At 51.1% G+C, this 18040-nt stretch overlaps 1 protein-coding gene across 4 annotated transcripts in view; it reads left to right on the forward strand.

Annotated features, from left to right (window-relative positions):
- CAMKK2 (calcium/calmodulin dependent protein kinase kinase 2) overlaps window positions 1–17460 on the forward strand; it is a 48588-nt gene extending 31128 nt beyond the window's left edge. For 2 of the 4 annotated variants that reach the window (XM_058531388.1, XM_058531389.1), the window contains exons 10-16: window positions 751–950; window positions 1941–1994; window positions 4054–4127; window positions 4221–4308; window positions 5431–5559; window positions 10660–10760; window positions 14308–17460. In XM_058531388.1, coding sequence (XP_058387371.1) covers window positions 751–950; window positions 1941–1994; window positions 4054–4127; window positions 4221–4308; window positions 5431–5559; window positions 10660–10760; window positions 14308–14380 — 719 coding nt within the window. In that variant the 3' untranslated portion in view covers window positions 14381–17460. Of the gene's footprint in view, window positions 1–750; window positions 951–1940; window positions 1995–4053; window positions 4128–4220; window positions 4309–5430; window positions 5560–10659; window positions 10761–11284; window positions 11328–14307 lie in introns of all 4 variants that reach the window. The other 2 variants (XM_058531390.1, XM_058531387.1) reach the window with 2 other exon arrangements.
- Window positions 17461–18040: the final 580 nt, after the last annotated feature.

The raw sequence follows: 18040 nt of genomic DNA on the forward strand, positions 1-18040 counted from the left end.
ATCAGCCAGTACATGTCAGTAGTTCTGATTGGCAGGTGTCCTTTCTGCATCTGTTTGTTAAACATTTTGACTCTTACCCTTGCCCATCACATCGGATTGTTATGAGATTTAAGTGGGGTAAATGGGGAGCACTTAACACAGGGCTAGGCTGCGGACTGGACACTGAACAAAGGGTGCTGCTGCTCCTGTTACTAATATCATCATCTCCATCATCATCATCACCACGGAGATGCAGTTGGCTCTTCCAGACCATAGGATCGTCCTCTGCCATGGGCTGACATTCAGGCAGGAACACTTAGCCAAGACCCCAATCCTGCTGTGTGTTCACACTTCAAACCTGCCTGTTCCAGTCCTTGTTGGTTTGGTGAATACGTTGAGTGTTGGCATTAGTAAGTGAAAATATGTTTGACTGTCACAAGTCTTGAGGCTTCTAGCTGGGAGCCAAGCTCAATGAAAACTCTCCATGCACCTTCACACCGACTATAGCAGGCAGTTAATAATGGGTCTTGGCAGTTGGTGTTTTATTCCTCATTTTTGAGGACAAGGAACTTCCTTAAAGACACCCTTTCCCCCTTATCCCTCAGAGCTGTGGGTGTCCAGCAGGTTTGGGAGGGAAGGCTGGGAAGGGTCTGGGGCTATGGGAGAGCAGAGAGGTCCATGCCTGTGTCTCTGGGCTGTGTGGGCCGTGTGGAGCTCCTCACATGATCTTCCTATCCCCTCTCTCTCATCCATTGTCTACCCTGCCCCCAGTACACTACCAGAAGATCATCCACCGGGACATCAAACCTTCCAACCTGCTGGTGGGAGAAGATGGGCACATCAAGATTGCCGACTTTGGTGTGAGCAATGAGTTCAAGGGCAGTGATGCGCTTCTCTCTAACACTGTGGGCACGCCCGCCTTCATGGCACCCGAGTCACTCTCGGAGACCCGGAAGATCTTCTCTGGGAAGGTAGGTTTGGACCTGCCGGAGATGTTGAGTTCTGTGCTTGTGTTAGGGTCCTTTTGGTTGAAAACAGCAAAAATCTAGTTCAAACTGGCTTAAACAGTGAATCCATTGGATCATGTAGATGAGGAGTGGGGTACATTTGGCTTTGGGCTTAGCTAGATACAGGGATTCAAATAGGAATCTGTCTTTCCATCTCTCAGCTCTGTTTTCCTGAATTGGTTTCCTGCCCAAGAGGGTTGGTCACCAGCAGCTCCAGGCTACTTGGCTATCAGTTTACCAACCTCAATAGAAAGAGCATTCCTGGGCCGGCCCTGTGGCTTAGCGGTTAAGTGCGTGTACTCCGCTGCTGGCGGCCCGGGTTAGGATCCTGGGCGCGCACCGACGCACCACTTCTCCAGCCATGCTGAGGCCGCGTCCCACATACAGCAACTAGAAGGAAGGGCAGCTATGACATACAACTATCTACTGGGGCTTTGGGGGAAAAAATAAATAAAATTTAAAAAAAAAAAAAAAAAAGAAAAGAAAGAGCATTCCTCTTTCTGGAGAGCTCCAGCGAAAATCCTGGGATTGGCTCTGATTGGTCCAGCATGGGTCACGTGCCCATCCTTGAACCAATCACTGTGGCAGTGGGGAGGGGGGTGTGTGTTGGGTGGGAAGTGGTTCTCTGATTGGGCAGGTCTGAGTCATATGCCCAGCCTTGAGCCAATCACTGTGGCTGGGGAAGGGGGAGTGGTGCTCTGGCCAGGTCTGGGTATGTGCCCATCCTTGAACCAATCACTTGCTGGGGGAAGTGGTGCTCTCAATGGCTGGGCCTGGATCATGTGCCCACCCAGAGGCCAGGGGACAGGATCAGCTCTACCCCAACTCTGTAAACTGAGAGTAAAGAAGAGGTGGTTCCCCAAAGGATGGCTGGAGGACTAGATGCTGGACAGGCAAAAGCAGTAGATGCCCTTCACTATTGTCCCTTCACACGAAGCTCTCTTTTTCTTTCAGGCCTTGGATGTTTGGGCCATGGGTGTGACGCTGTACTGCTTTGTGTTTGGCCAGGTAACACAGTGGGGTGTCTTCTGTGTGATGCTGGGTGGCCCCCTTAGATTAATAGTCACCCTTGCAGGGAGACAGTACTTATTCATTTAAACCTTATATCATTTTATTTCCACAGTTAGATCTGAATATGAAAAAGGATGCCTTCCCAAATGTACATATCTATATATGATAGTCATATCTGTGAAAAAATGATCTGATGAAACAGAAGGATTGGCAGAGGCTCTAAAGGTTGTAAATAATTGATGAATTTAAGGCAAGGACAGCAAATGTGGCACCTCTGCCCACTCCTAAACCCGAGACAGACATCACTAATCAATAACTGCACTCTTTCCTCTTGAGCCCAATACTGCTTGATGTTCTTCTCAACAGAGTGTTCCTGGAAGCTGTTGTTGGAGGGATTGAATTGGAATGGAAGTTAGAATCCATTTAGCATTATTGATTTAGGGAGTGCTGTTTTGTCTTTTTTTTTACTGTTGTTGTTTTTGTATTATTGATATCTAGGGGTTTCTGTTTTTAACTCTGAAGTTCTGATTGATTATGTGAGCAATAAAACCATGGATTTTTCCTCTTTATGAGCTTCTGCTCCTATTGAGGAAAGCTTAAGAGACTGTGAGAAAGTAAAGGAGTTTATAATCTCCTCCCCGCCAACATTTGATTAGAAAATTTTCAATCATATAGCAAAGTCGAAAGAATTATACAATAGACACCCACGCAGCAACCACCTAGATTCTCCCACAAACATTTTACTGTACTTGCTTTATTACATGTCTGTCCATCCTCAATCTGTCTTATTTTTTTACACATTTCAGAGTAAGTTGCCAGCATCTCTACACTTCCTTCCAAATGCTGCAGAATGCAGTCATTAGTTAGAGCTCACTGTTTGTTTGTGGTTCTCTTTTTTTTGTTTTGGGGTAAAATTTACATATAATGAAATGTACAGATCCTAAGTGTACTATTTAATGAATTCTGTCAAATGGATACAACTTTTATCTCAAGTTACTGCTCTTAATGAAATCATTTTCCTTGGACAGGAGTGGACCAGGTCACTTTTTGTGACCTTTTCCAACCTTCTGAGCACCCCACATAAAGCGTCCTTTTTCCGGCAGAATACCTGAGCTCCTCCTGGTCAGGCCCTCTGCCGGGTGAGAGCATCAATTTGTCACCCGGGAGGTGGCCTCAGAGTCAGCCCAATTTAGGCTTAAATCTCAGCTTTGCTCTTCCTGGGACCCCACCTCTCTGAGCTTCTGTTTTCCTCTTCTGTAAAAGGAGAATAATACTTGTTGTTTCTTACGGCTTCTGAGAGGATCGACAGAAATAGTTTAGGCGTTTGTTAATTCCACAAGTATCTGTCGAGCCCCTGTCTTGTGCCAGGAGTGTGCCTGGCCTCTGGGGAGTCAGCAGTGAGCAAGACAGATGAAAATCCTTGCCCTCTTGGGGCTGGCCTTGCAGTGTGGGAGTTAAACAGTAGACAAATGCACATGTGATGTAACGTCAGGGATAGGTGCTCTGATGAGAAATCACAGGGCGCTGGGAGGGAGCGTCTGTTTTAGCCAGGAACCCAGGAAGGCCTCCCTGAGAAGTTGGCTTTGATCATACGCCTGAATGATGTTGTGCAGATATTGGTGGGAATAACATTCCAGGCAGAGGGAACAGCCAGTGAAGTCTTGGTGCTGAGAAACCTCAGTCCAGGGCCCGGCTCAGGCTCAGCCCTCACGAATCACTGCTGTTACTAGTATGTCTTTTGTATTGTTCTTAGTATTATTATTGTTCACCTGGCAGGTGGGTGAAAAAGAGTGTTTCCTTTCGTATAAGTGGGTAAATTGCAGCACAGCTACAGAGGAAGGCCGCCATGTGGTTGGGAAGGGCTCTAGCCCTTCTAGAAGGCTATTCCTGGTCCTTCTAGAACTTAGGGGGATGGGAACTGCTTCTTTACACTGGGCCCCTGGGCTGTTTATTTCTCTGCTGTAACCCATATGGAGTGACACTAGCACAGGACGGCCCTTGCAGGATGGATGTGCCGGCCGTTGACGGCCGTTCTGTCCCTGACGTCTCTCTGCAGTGCCCGTTCATGGATGAGCGGATCATGTGTCTACACAGTAAGATCAAGAGTCAGGCCTTGGAATTTCCAGATCAGTGAGTATCATCTGTCTATCCCAAATTGCCCCTCTCCAAGCCCTTGGTGGTCCTGTGTGTGTCTCCCTCTCCTGCTGTGTCTCCCACCCCCAGGCCCGACATAGCCGAGGACTTGAAGGACCTGATCACCCGCATGCTGGACAAGAACCCCGAGTCCAGGATCGTGGTGCCGGAGATCAAGGTACCTGGGGGTCACTACTGCCCCACTGGGTGTGTGCCGGGGGCTTGGCCCGTGTTCTCTGCTTGGAGTTGTTTGGCTCAGCCCCGCCTTGGCCAGGCCCCATGCCCCTCCATCCACAGTGCCCGCCCTCCTAGGCACCACTGCCCTTCTGTGCCCTGGGGCCTCTGGGCTGCTGGGGGCTGGTGGGGGCTGGGAGGAGGCTTTAGGACTTGTGTTGACTGTGATTGCAGAAGTGGGATCTGCTGCCAGCAGGGCAGCTAGCGCTCACTCTGATTGGCTTGGGCTGATGCACCCACCCTCCCTGGACTGGACCAGACCGGGGCCTCTGTGTGCTCCATGCCCTGGCTGCCAAAGTCCTGGGTCCTTTCCTTGACCCTGCCCATCACTTTGAGTGAGGGTGGAGGAAGTTAGTGAGCAATTTGACCCCCTCCCACCTCGGCCTGCTGAATTCCACCTAGTTCCAGAAAGCAGTATTAGGAGAGACTCCCGTCCAACCTTACACGCCCGCCAATGCCACATCCACACATCTGGCCCTTTAAGAAACCTAGAGATTTGCTGCGGGAACTCCTAGGCACCTAGCTAACTAGCTTTTGAAGAGGAGGCAGCCCAAAAGGTTACATTAAGGGCTTGGACCCCAGGAGTGGGTAATGCGGGGGCAGACCCCTGCTTGGGTCCTCTCCTCATTGTATCCTTCTGACTTTGTGCCTCCCTGAGCCTCTGTTTCCCCTTCTGTGAAATGGGGAGGATGCTGCCTGCTCTGAGCTGAGCCTTCCAGGCATTGGGCAGAGTTGTTGAGGGTGCTCCTTGGGCAGCTATGCACGGCAGATGCCAAATTCCAGTCACTTCTGCCAAGACCTGGGGTCAGATGGAGAATCTGGTCCAGTGCACATCCCAGCCTCCTAGCTCCCTCCCATTCTCTGTCTTTTCCACGTTTCCTCCCATCTCGCTCACCCCACCCTCTGCCTGGCTTGCCAGCTCTCTTGCTTGCCTGACCTCAGGCCACTGCCTCTCCCCTCCCGCATTCCCTCCCTGGCTCCGCTCACCGGCAGGGCCTTGGTGTTGCTCTCCTGCCTCTGGGAGCCAGCCGTTCCCGCCCCTCACCCCTCCTGTCATTCGTTGAAGCTGCACCCCTGGGTCACGAGGCACGGGGCGGAGCCGTTGCCATCGGAGGACGAGAACTGCACGCTGGTCGAGGTGACTGAAGAGGAGGTCGAGAATTCGGTCAAACACATTCCCAGCCTGGCGACCGTGGTAAGGCGGGAGGAACCACTGACCAAGATAGAGAGAGCTGAGGTGGGCCCGGCGAGGACGGGCATGTTAGAAGCAGACATTGGGCCTGAGAATCAGAGGATGGCCGGGTCTGCCCCTAACCCACAGCCACCAGCCTCTGGGCCTTGGTCACACATCAGGCCAGGCGGCCCCTGCATCTTCTAGCTTTAGTTCTGTCTACAGCCACGTCCCATGTTACCACAGAGAGGAGTAGTCCCTTTCCAGGGATCTTGTTGGCTCTTCTGGAGTCCCTGCTTTCAGAGCACGTCATGGGGAGCAGGTGAAGGAGAAGGAGCAGGCCAGGTGCCAAGTGTGGGAGCAGGAGCCAAGGTCTGTAACATGGGATTCCCACCCGGCTGATCTTCAGTCTCTAGAGAGGATGGCTTAGCTCGTCTCACATCTGCCGTGTGGGCAGCTTCCAGGGCTGGGGCAGGGGCTCCCACTTCACATGCCTCACAAAGTTCTTCCTGACTCCTGAGGGTCAGAGTTTGCTCAGGAGCCACGAGGCCCCCTTCTGTGGCCTTACGTTTGGGTCCTGAACCAAAAAGAAGGAGCCCGAATGTGGAGTCCTGAGGCCTAACCTTGGAGACTCTGAAAATCACCCACTTGCCAAGCCTCTGCCCAAGAGAGTGTCTGGCTCGAGGAGGGAGACCAGGACCCTCAGGGGCCCAGGCTCCAGGCAGCAGAATCCAGCTGGCCACCCCGCCACGGCCACCTCACAAGCCCCAGAGTGCGTTAGGCCAGACCGGCCCAGCGGGTAGGCAGGGTCTTGACTCTGGGAAGGGACCGGTAGGACTGTCTACAAAGACACAGTGTGCGGCCTCGAGTGACTGCCCCTTTAGGAGCCCAGATGCTGGCTCCGTCTCTCCCAGCTTTGCACCTCTCCCTCCTGCTTCCCCACACACTTTTTCTCTTCCTTCCAAAGCCTGAGCCCCCGGGATGGGGCATCCATTCACATCTCCCTCCTCTTCCCCCACCTGGGGCCTCTGCATGACCTTCACTATTAAAAACTCACCCACACCCACTCACTCTTTCTCATCCACCGACTGCACCCATGTCCTGCGCCCACCATGGTGGCAGCTGGCGTCGGACCCTGGTGCCCACCACGGGTTATTTTGTTCCAGGCTCAAGATGTTCTTGGGAGAAGGGATTTGACCCTAGAGGTCTGAAATAGTCATTGATTATTCAGGGAACACGAACACCGAGTGGTTTCTCAGGCTTGTGCTTGGAGCAGGGGGTCCAGTGATGAGTAAAACCAGCATGGCATCTGCTGTCCTGGAGATGGCAGACGCTGGGCAAACAGCCAACAAATCAACGTGCAATGTAACGGGGGCCGCGAGGTGTACCCCTACCCTAAAGGAGGGGCGTGGCCCAGGTGATGGGTCGGAGATGGCTTCCTGGAAGAAGTGGACGTGCACGGAGAGGATGGCAGGGCCTTAACCGGGCCAAGAGAGGGTAGAGGATGGAGGGTGTTCCCTGCAGAAGGAACAGCAAACTGCAGTGATGCTCTGGTGGGAGGGAGCTAGGCCCATGGGAAGCTTCAAGAAGGCCAGGGCCTGCAGCAGGGCAAGGAAGGTGGAGGGAGGGTGGCATGGGGCTGGGCAGGAGGTGGGGCCACACAAGTACTGCGGCGACGGCGGAGATTGAAATCTTGGTCCCAAGAGTGTGGGAAGCACCTGCAGGGTTTGAATCAGGGGAGCAGCATGATCAGAGTTGGCTTTGGAAAGATCCTATGGGGAGGATGGCCTGTGGGGGCCAGGGAGGAAGTGGGGGCTACTGCAGCCGTCTTGGGGAGATGGGGCTGGAATAGGGAGGTCTAGGCCCCCTCCTGCCACCCAGTGTGTGCTGGGCACAGGGTTACAGAGATGAACAAGGTGCACTGCCAGCCCTCATGGGGCTCCCGGCCTCAGAAGAAAGATGGACCCGGAAAGAATCACCCTCCTGTGCCATCACGTGGCGACAGGCCAGCACAGAGAGGGCTAAGATGGAGGCTTCACAGAGGAGGAGCTCCTTCCGCTAGGTCCCGAGGGCCAGGAACGGTTGGCTGGTTTGACAAGGCCACACGGGAGGGGCAGGGTGGTCTCGCCAGGGGGAGCGACACCTGCAAAGGCCCAGAGGAAAGGGGCTGGTGTGTTCCAGGAACCCTGGAGCATGGGCCTTGGCGAGGGGTGTGCCTTCATTCACCAAGTCAGTGTTTTTCTTTTCTTTCTTCTTTTTTATTGAGATAGAATTCATGTAACATAAAATTAACCATTTTAAAGTGAACAGTAGGGGCCTGCCCGGTGGCACAAACGGTTAAGTGCGCGTGCTCCGCTGCGGTGGCCCGGGGTTCGCGGTTCAGATGCCGGGCGCGTACCGACGCACCGCTTGTCAGGCCATGCTGTGGCGGCGTCCCATATAAAGTAGAGGGAGATGGGCACGGATATTAGCCCAGGGCCAGTCTTTCTCAGCAAAAAAAAAGAGGAAGGATTGGCAGATGTTAGCTCAGGGCTGATCTTCCTCACACACACACAAAAATAATAAAGTGAACAATACAGTGGCATTTATTACATTTACAATATCATACAACCATCACCTCTGTAGTTCTGAAACATTTTCATCACCCCAAAAGAAACTCCGTATCCATTAGTGGTCACTCTCCAACCTCCCCCTTTCCCCCCACTGCCAAGCCCCTGGCAGTCACCAGTCTGTTTTCTGTCTCTTTGGATTTGCCTGTTCTGGACATTTCATATCAATGGAATCACAGTATGTGGCCTTTTGTGTTTGGCTTCTTTCATTTAGCATAATGTTTCTGAGGTTCATCCATGGTGTAGCATGTCATCCTTTTTTATAGCCAAATAATATTCCATTGTGTGGATAGACCACATTTTGTTTATCCATTCTGCAGCTGGTGGACATCTGGGTGTTTCCACCTTTTGGTAAATTGGTGTTTTTTTAAACACTTTTTTTTTTTTTGTGAGGGAAATCAGCCCTGTGCTAACATCTGCCAATCCTCTTTTTTGTGTTTGTGTGTGTGCTGAGGAAGACTCGCCCTGGGCTAACATCCGTGCCCATCTTCCTCCACTTTATGTGGGACGCTGCCACAGCATGGCTTGCCAAGCAGCGTGTTGGTGCGCGCCCGGGATCCCAACCGGCGAACCCTGGGCTGCCACAGTGGAGTGCACGCACTTAACCACTTTCGCCCCTGGGCTGGCCCCTACACTTACTTTTGTTCTTAGCAGCAAACCCTTAAAAAGGAAATTCAGAAGCTCAGTCAGTACATGAGACAGCTTGAAGAGGCACCATGCTCTGCTCAAAGGGGATGGGAGCCAGAGCCTGGCTTCTCAGTGACTCCTTATCGGGTGTTGAGACCATTTCCTTGAAAATTCCTTCACGGGTTACAGCAGCCAAAAGCGTCACCAAAGGTGACTAGTTCACTCCCTTGTTCCAGAATCTTCCATGGCTCCCTGGCTGGCAACAGGATAAGTTCCAAACTCCTATGAGTGGAGGATTGTGAGTCATAGAGTGAGAGATTGAGGTTGGGTTTCAGAAAGGATGGGGGCAGATTGGCGGGGTGAGGTGGGGAACTGGGAGGCAGAGGAGAGGAGCTGAGCAGTGGCTGAAGGATGTGACGAGGGGTATTACCTTTCCCAAGGGATCCTCTCCTCAGGCAGCTGTTTCCAAACCAAGCTGTGAACCCAGTGTGTGCTAGAGTGGGTGAGGGGAGGGGGCACCAAAGAGTTCCCATCCCCGGCAATGGACAAGGTCAGTCCTCAGCATCTCTCAGACTTGGAATGACCTTCAGGACCTCTGAGCTCCATTGCCCTCACACCACGCCAGCCTGTGGACTGGCCATCTTCTGTCCTGGGATGCTTCCTCTGCTCCTTAGACTTGGACAGGTATTTCCCACCCTCCACTAAAATGCAGCCCCCTGAGAAATTGGTACCCTTGTGTGTTGCTCGTGGGAATGTAAAATGGTTCAGCCACTGTAGAAAACAATCTAGCAGCTTCTCAAAATGTTCAACATAGAGTTACCGTATGATCCAGAAATTCTACTGCTGGGTATATACCCAAGAGAAATGAAAACATTTTGTGTGGAAAACATACATCCACACAAAAACTTATACACAGATGTTCATAGCAGCATTATTCACAATAGCCAAAAAGTGGAAACAACCCAAATATTCACCAGTGGATGGATGGCTAAGCAAAATGTGGCACGTCCATACAAAGGAATATTATTCAGCCATGAAAAGAAATGAAGTACTGATATAACATGGATGAACTTTGAAAACATTATGCTGAGTGAAAGAAGCCAGACACAAAAGTTCACATACTATGTGATTCCATTTATATGAAATGTCCAGAATGCACAAATCCACAGAGACAGAAAGCAGATTGGTGGTTGCCAGGGGCCGGGGGGAGGGAGAATGGGGAATGACTGCTAATGGGTACTGGCTTTCTTTTTGTGGTGATGTAAATGTTCTGAAATTAGATAGTGGTGATGTGAATATACTAAAAATCATTGAATTATACACTTTAAAATGGTGAATTTTATGCTATGTGAATTATATTTCAGTAAAAAAAGCGTAACCCCCCCTCACACCAGATTATACCTAGGAAGCAATAATTGGTTTCTCGTTGGGGTGGTCATAGATGGCTTTCATTGAAAATAAAGGCTTGGCCTTGAAGACAAGACAGGTGGATGGGCCAGGAGGGCACATCTGGTGATGGCTCAGAGGAGACAGGTGGTAGCAGGTGTACTGGAAGGAGAATGAAGGTCAACTTCCCTTGGGGTCAGATAGGCTAAGACTAGGTTATGACAGGCCTTGAATGTCAGACCAAGGAGTTTGGGCCTTATCTTGTTGGCTGTCGGGGAGCCATTGAAGGTTTTGGAGCAAAGAAGCAGACCAGTCTGACTTGGTGATGGCTTCGGCTGCTGGGTGGGAAGGATGCTGCCCAGTGTCTCTCAATGACCTGTCATCAGCCACAAGCCCTGGGAGCTGGCAGGGGCCTGGGGGGAGAGTAGGAGGGAGATGGCACGAGGGAGGACGTTGCCTGGAATCTCCCCCAGGTGGCTGAGGCTCCTCTTCTCTCCTTCAGATCCTGGTGAAGACCATGATACGAAAACGCTCCTTTGGGAACCCGTTCGAGGGCAGCCGGCGGGAGGAGCGCTCGTTGTCAGCACCTGGAAACCTGCTCATGTGAGTGTCCACCTGCCTTCTTCCTGGCGGGGAGATGGAGGCTGACTGCACGGCAGCCCTGCCCAGTGGCCTGGGCCCGTCCCTGGAGCGGTATTGTCTGGAAAGATGCAGACCAGACCCGCCGGGCACACTGGGAAAATGAGAGCAGCTGCTGGCTTTGGTTTCACCCCACCCTGGACTCAGCCGCCTTCTTTTGCTGACAGCTAATCCACTGAAGGTTTACCTTCAGTTCAGATTTGCACTTGAACTGGGAGGGCTCTTGACAATCAGAGACGCTTCTGTGGCCCAGAAGCATGTGTGCTTGACAGTGGAATTTTCCACCCTGTGATGGGTGAGCAAGGCCCATCCCACTCACAGGACCCCACATGTCACAGCAGAGAGGTGTCCAGGTCATTACTGCCCTGACAACAGCTCTGTGAAGCTGGTGTTTGGGGTCTGAGTGTCTCTGGGGTGGGGGGCAGGCATCCCATGGATCCCAGGGGCCCCTTCTCACTTCCCTTTTCCCTCCTCTCTGGCCATTCCAGCAAAAAACCAACCAGGGAGTGTGAGCCCCTCTCTGGGCCCAAGGTAACGCCTGCCTGCCTGCATGGCCTCTGCTGGGGCCTGGGGGCGGGGACAGCTGCAGAGCACGGGGCGTCCCCACCCAGGCGGAGGTTCCTTCCAGCCTGCGCTGCTGTGCCCAGGCTCTTGGGCCTCCGGACCCAGGATGAAAACGAGGGGCATCTGGGGGCTGGGACGCAATGGCGGGTCATGCATGTGGGCTGGGGCTGCGGGTGCATGGCGCTCCACCTGGAATGCCTGTCAATTCACCCAGGTCTGACGACCCAGGCTGGCACCCACACATGCTCCGTGCACGTCAATGGCCTTGAAGCTCTGTCTCAGGGCCCCATGGCTGCCCCTGCTCTGGGTCCGCGTGGTCAGAGCATAGATCAGGCATGCTGCACTCTGTGGCTCTCTCTTGGGGCTCTCCAGCATCCACCCTTTCTTCTCTGATGGATTGAGACCTAGAAAAATAAGTCCCCTTCCAGCCGCTGCCCCTGTGGAGGATCTGGACCTTTTCCCTGAGGCCATCCCTCTTCCAAACACACCCAGGTCAGCGTTACCAGTACCTCCTAGGACAGATGAGAATTTTTGTCCCTGTTAAGACTGAGATGATAAATACTTGGCACCGCTGCTGGCTGCTCATTCCCCCAGTGCCTGTGGCAGGGTGGACATCCCAGTCCTCTTCCCACTGAGCCCGACTCACCACCTTGTCCTCAACTGGGAGCTTCAGGCAGCTATTTCTGTGTTTTAAGAGGAGCTTTATTGAGATATAATTCACATACCATACATTTCACCCACTGGGAGTGTATAATTCAGTAGTTTTTAATATATTCGCAGAGTTGTACAACTATCACCACAATCAATTTTAGAATATTCATTAGCCCGAGAAGAAACCCTGCACCATTAGCTATCACCACCAACTCCCCCATTCCCAGCAACCACCAATCTACTTTCAGTTTCTATAGATTTCCCTATTCTGGACATTTCATATAAATGGAATCATACACCATGTGACCTCTTGTGTCTGTCTTCTCTCACTCGGCATAATGTTTTCGAGCTTCATCCATAGTGTAGCATATATCAGTGCTTCATTCCTTTTATGGCTGAGTTGTATTCCATTGTATGGATAGACCACATTTTATTCACCCGTCCATCAAGTGATGGACATTGTTTCCACTTTTTGGCTATCACAAATGAATAATGCTGCTGTGAACATTCATGTACAAGTGGCAGCCATTTCTATTTGTTAGGAGTTGGCTTATGAGATGAAATTTATTGACGCCCATGCATAGGAATCAGGGGCTTATATGGTAGTGTAGGAAGAACACTGGTTTGGGGGTTATTTATGCTTTTCTGGAGCAGGGAAAGTGGCAGTTAGCAATCAGAACCAGCCCACAGTCTGAGAAGGCTGCCTCTTACCTGCCGGGTTCTTCCCAGATCTTCTGCAGCCAGATGACGAGGTGGCTCTGCCTAGTGTTTGAGTCTCCTAGGGTGACAGGGAGTGGAAGCCTAGTGGGCTGGCCTTTACTCGGCCTTTCCCTTCTCAACCTCAAGTTTTAGGGTTTGTCTCCTGTCTGTGTGCAAGTCTGTCGTTTGTTTCTTTTCTTGTTTTCAATGAGATCAAAATTGCAAGACACAGACTGAGATTGGCCCAAAGGGCTCTCCTGCCCCTTTATTCCCTCCCCTGCAGTCCCAGCAACACCTGGGGATTACCTGCACCTGCCCCCAGCCTGTGTCTGGGGTGCTTTGGTTGTCCAAATGATCTGGCACTGGAGAGCTCATAGGGCTTATTTAGTCTGAGGCCTTGGGCCCAAGGCCCACCAGCTGTCTGCAGTGAGAGCCACCCGGTGTGAGCAGGCAGCTGCTAGGGCAGAAATCGAGGGCCTGATTTGACATCTAGTTACTGCTGTCCTCCCTGGGAGATTTGACCCTCTGTTTTTTGGCAGAAACGTAAAAAGCCAATGAGCTAGTGATTTTTTTTTCTTTCGTGATGAAGATCAGCCCTGAGCTAACATCCATGCCCATCTTCCTCCAATTTATGTGGGAGGCCACCACAGCATGGTCTGACAAGAGGTGCGCGCCCAGGATCTGAACCCCGGCCCCCAGCGGCGGGGCGCTCGCACTTAACTGCTACGCCACGGGGCCGGTCCCTGAGCTAGTGATTTTTAAACAGAGGGGTTTCTTCTTAGGAAAGTATAGACATAGTGCTTTCTCTTCCCTGAGGTGGGGGCAGAGTTTCCCTTCTGGCCAGGGGCACACCGTGGACATTAGTCCTGTGTGGCAAGCCCAACGGCTGCCCTTAGAAGGGGCGATCTTTGTTTGATGGTGGCAAGGGGTTTGGACCTCTCCTTAGAGATTTTCCCTCACATCTCCCATCACTCTGCGATGGCTGTCACCCCAGGGAGCTTGAGCTGGGGGCACTTCAGGATATGGCCTCTTGGGGACACAAGGACACTTTTCCTCCCACTTCCTCAGTCTGTTCTGCTCTGATCACTCACGTGGCCAACAGGAGGGCCCTCTTCTCCGTCTGAGGTGTACCTTGGGCCTGTGTGCTGGGGGCAGTTCTGTTGACAACCTTTTCTGAAAGGCTATGTGCCAGGCCAAGCCCGGGCGGTCCTGCTCGTTGCCCCCCAGAAGCTCACCTTCTGGTGACTGAAGAATCTTCAGTCTTAGCCTAAAGGGGGTAGAAAGTCAAGATGCCTAAAACACCTCAGTGAACAGGCCCCAAAGTGGCTGCACATTACTTATGTGGGATGATTTTAGGTGTTAGATAGGTTCGCATTTATTTTTATAGTTCTATTTTTGGCAAACGATGCTGATTTTCCATTTACAGAGGGGATACAAAGTCTCCTTTGAAACTTTTACATAAGCAAGAAAGAAGGGGGAGAGAATCTAGAGGGAGTTAAGTAAATAACATTCCAGGCAGTGCGGGAACGGGCGACGCTGGTTCAGGCTGTGCCTGCATTGCCCCAGTCTTAACGTTGGTTTTCTGTTCGGTGAGCAGGAAGCAAGGCAGCGAAGACAGCCTCCGGGGCCCCGCCCCGCCCCCTGTAGGGGAGGAGGAAGTGCTCTTGTGAAAGGCGGTCCCCGAGTGGAGAGCTGGGGGCCCCCGGGCCCCGGCTCCCACGCACGCATGCACCCTCTGCGGCCCGATGAGGTGACGGAATAGCTGCCTGGACCTCGACCTCGCATGCAGGCGTCTCACCTTCGGGGCTGCCTCCTGAGTTTCCATAGCAGCATGTCCTACGGAAACCGAGCACGTGTGTAGAGCCTTGACTGTCATCTATGGTTGTTTTTTTTCCTTTGTTGTTTTAAAGGGGACAAAAAAAAAAAAAAAGACTTGACTCCGTGACATCGACCTTGGCCGCTGGCTGGCTGAACAGGCGAGTGTGAGGAGTTGCAGACCCAAACCTACGTGCGTTTTGGGACAGTTGCTTTTTAAAACATTTTTATGCCAAAAATCCTTCATTGTGAACTCAGAACCATGTCCAATACACCAAGTGAATGTGTGTGGGGTTTGAAAATCATGAAAAACGGGCAGAAAACTCCGGCGATGTAGTCTGAGACCACAGAGTTAGTCTCTGCATTTGAAAGGGAGAGAAAGAGTGGATCTGACTCCTCGTGCAAATCCTAAACCGTGGTACCTTCCAGAACCGTGGACTCAAGGGGTCAGGGCAGGGTTAGCCCTCAGTAGCTGCAGGGAGCTTCAATACAACTTATTCATAAGAAAGACTTTTAAATTTTTTTATGGGTAGAGTTGTAGTCAGGAAAACGGAAAGGGCTTAAAGTTTAATTGCTTCGCAAAGGGGATTTTCCAACCCTAGAAGGGCATTTGGTGGGAGAAGTTTCGCCTGAAGGACTGAACGGGTTTCTTAACGACAACCACTCAAAGCAGGTTTCTGAAATAGTTGACTGAGCTCTAGTAAATCTCTTGTTAAATTACAAAAACTTCAGGGTGAAATCCTACACTTCCATGTACATTACATGGCTTAAGAGTAAACAAACCATTTTCAATTCTCTGACTAGGCTGAACTCGAGAGTAGTTCAGAAATCATTTAGAGCTTCCAGGATATATTCCACGGCTTCAGGTATGTGATCGGAGTTAGAGCCAATGAAATCTATGCCTGTATATTAGCAGCTTAGCTTGTTTATAACCTCTGTATTCTAGAGACTGCTAAGGATTTGTTTTCTTCTTAAATACTAGCTGATTGTTGTAGCCAGTGAAACTTACTCAGTTTCTGGAGGGCCAGTTAGGAAGTACTTCCATTCAACGGAGACACAAATGATCATCCTTACCGGCAAAGCTCTGTTAGGATCTACACAGTAACTTTGGGGCACCCTTTTCTAGAAGCTTGTTGAAACCCAGAGCACTTCTCAGGGCCCAGGGGAACTAGGCCTGGCACAGGAAGTTCCCTTTTGTGGCCAAAAGTCCAGAAAGAAAAGGTTTACCTTTTTGACTTCCAACTAGTGTTGGGAAGCTTGGTGGTAGTTCAAGTGTGACTTCTTCCAGAGTCACAGATGGGTGAGAGTGAAGTTCAAGAGGGAGGAAAACGAGGAGGACATTGCCCTGGGAGATTCCCAGTCTTTGTGGAATCTGGCTTGGGGGAAATAGTGTCAGTAACTGGGCTCAGAAGGACGTGCTTTCCTGTAGTTTTTACCTGATTAGTGTGGATCCAAGGACTTTCGGCAGAGAGAGAAGCAAGGCCTTGTGCCCCCCTGCCCAGCAGATTCACAGAGCCTGGGCGTTCTTGGCTTCCATAGATCTCCATAAGCTCTTGACTGTCGTTTAGCTAGACTTTTCTCGCTATCTTATAAACAGTACAGAATTAGGGAATGCTCGTTTCCAAGAGCAGAGGACAGCCGTCTGATGGAGGGCCGTCTGGCCTGCTTTCTTTGTTTTTGTAACCCACTACTTCCTCTCGCCCTACTGTGCTTGTTTAAATTTATGGGCTCCACCCTTCTGGGAGCAGATGGGGTCTGGTTAGTTTGCAATAAGCACCTTGCAGTGGTTCAAGTCAACTGGTCCTTAGTCTTAGTCCCAGCCTGTCTGTGTGGACTCTGGCCTGGCCGAGTGGCTCGCACGGCTCGCCTGGAGGGCGGGCAGCATGCAGAGCTTCTGCAGAACTCCCCCTGTGTTTACACAGCCGCACTGGGCGACGCCATTTCTTCCACCACGAAACTCCCCATGTAAGATTTCGTAGGTGGAATGCCAGTGATCAGGCAGCACCCCGCTGTTTAGGCGGGTGGGTTGGAGGAGGCCCAAGTTCATAACTTTTTTTTTTTTTTTTTAACAAAGAAACACCAAAGAAAGCTATAGAAAGGAAGCATCACCCCTGAAAAGTATGAGAGGGCTGTAACATAAAGCATTAGAGCTACCACTTTTTTGGAGCACAAACATTGATTTTTCAAAAGCCAGCTCTTTCAGGAAAGGGGAGAAGCTGTTAGGAGCAGCTTTTCCAGGTGAGCAAAAAGGATGCCTATCAGTTTCTTCCGTTGCTGACTCATCTGTGGGACCAATTTGGTGTAAGCAACCTGTGGCTTGCACCTGTGGCCTTGAAGGAAGCACAAGTTCTCTACCCGTCTTTCCTCCGTCCTGTTCCACTTCCCGCATCTAGTCCGCAGCCTTGACAGTGGCTCCCATAAAGCCTTATCTAGCCCCTTGTTGGCACCTGGGGCCAGAGAGGCCATCTCCCTACTGGTTCAGGTGCGTTAGGGCTCCTGTTCTCAAAGCCTTTCTGACACAAGGAGGCAAATACCTGTGCGTTTAGACACAGAGGTCAACGTCGCTCTCACCCATCTTCCAAAGGGGAGCTTCACGTTGCTGGGGGGGAAGAGCCATGACCGCCACTTGCTCCCAAGGTGCTAGGGAAGGTTTCAAGGTTGTCGGTTCCCATCTTCTCTCCAGCTTTATGGGCCGAGTTTCGTGGGACTGCTGATTTTTCTATTCTGTGATTGATTTAATGCCCGACGCTTCTGTTTTATTCCTGATCCTTTCTACTATGCATTTTCCTTTTATCAGGTGTACAAAGTTAAATACTGTGTATTTATCACTTAAAAGTACATGAACTTAAGAGAAAAATAAGCCTTTGGTGTTTTTCCACAGATGTTTAAGCTTCTCTGTAAACTTGAAATAAACAGACAGCAAAATGGTGCAAAGCCTGGGCCTCTTTGGGATTTTTTTGTTGGTCGTTGTTTATTTAAGTCAGCGCTCTGTAGATGGTCTGTCCTTGTGTCTGTTTTCCTTCCTGAGGCTGACGGCAAGATCACATGCCCAGGTTGGGGCTAATGTATTCAGTGTTACATTCTTCACTTAAGCATGTCCTAGTTCCTCACTGCTCAAAGTGCGGTCCCTGGATCCGCAGCATCAGCATCACCTGGGAGTGGGTTAAAATGCAGATCCCTAGGCCCCACTTAAACAAGATCCCCAGGTGACCCGTCTGCATGCTGAAGGTTGAGAAGCACTGCTGCAGCAGGCACGTCATTGCTAGATTCTTCAGGTGGAGACCAAACAGGTGAGCAGGTACAGGAGCTGTTGGAATCACACAGGGAACACGTCCTGCTCCGTGACACTTCACCCCTTGGGGTAGGTATTAACCCCATTTTATGGGTCAACACCTGTAAACTGAGCCCCAGAAAGTTGTCTAAGGGCTCTGAGTTTGTCAGTGAATTCAGTGTTCTACAGAGCCTCGACGGTTGCCAGTTTTCATGGCTTCTGGAAACTGTTTCAGAACTGATGC

This window comes from Diceros bicornis, chromosome 35 (genome assembly GCF_020826845.1).
Source record: "Diceros bicornis minor isolate mBicDic1 chromosome 35, mDicBic1.mat.cur, whole genome shotgun sequence".
Taxonomy (NCBI): domain Eukaryota; kingdom Metazoa; phylum Chordata; class Mammalia; order Perissodactyla; family Rhinocerotidae; genus Diceros; species Diceros bicornis.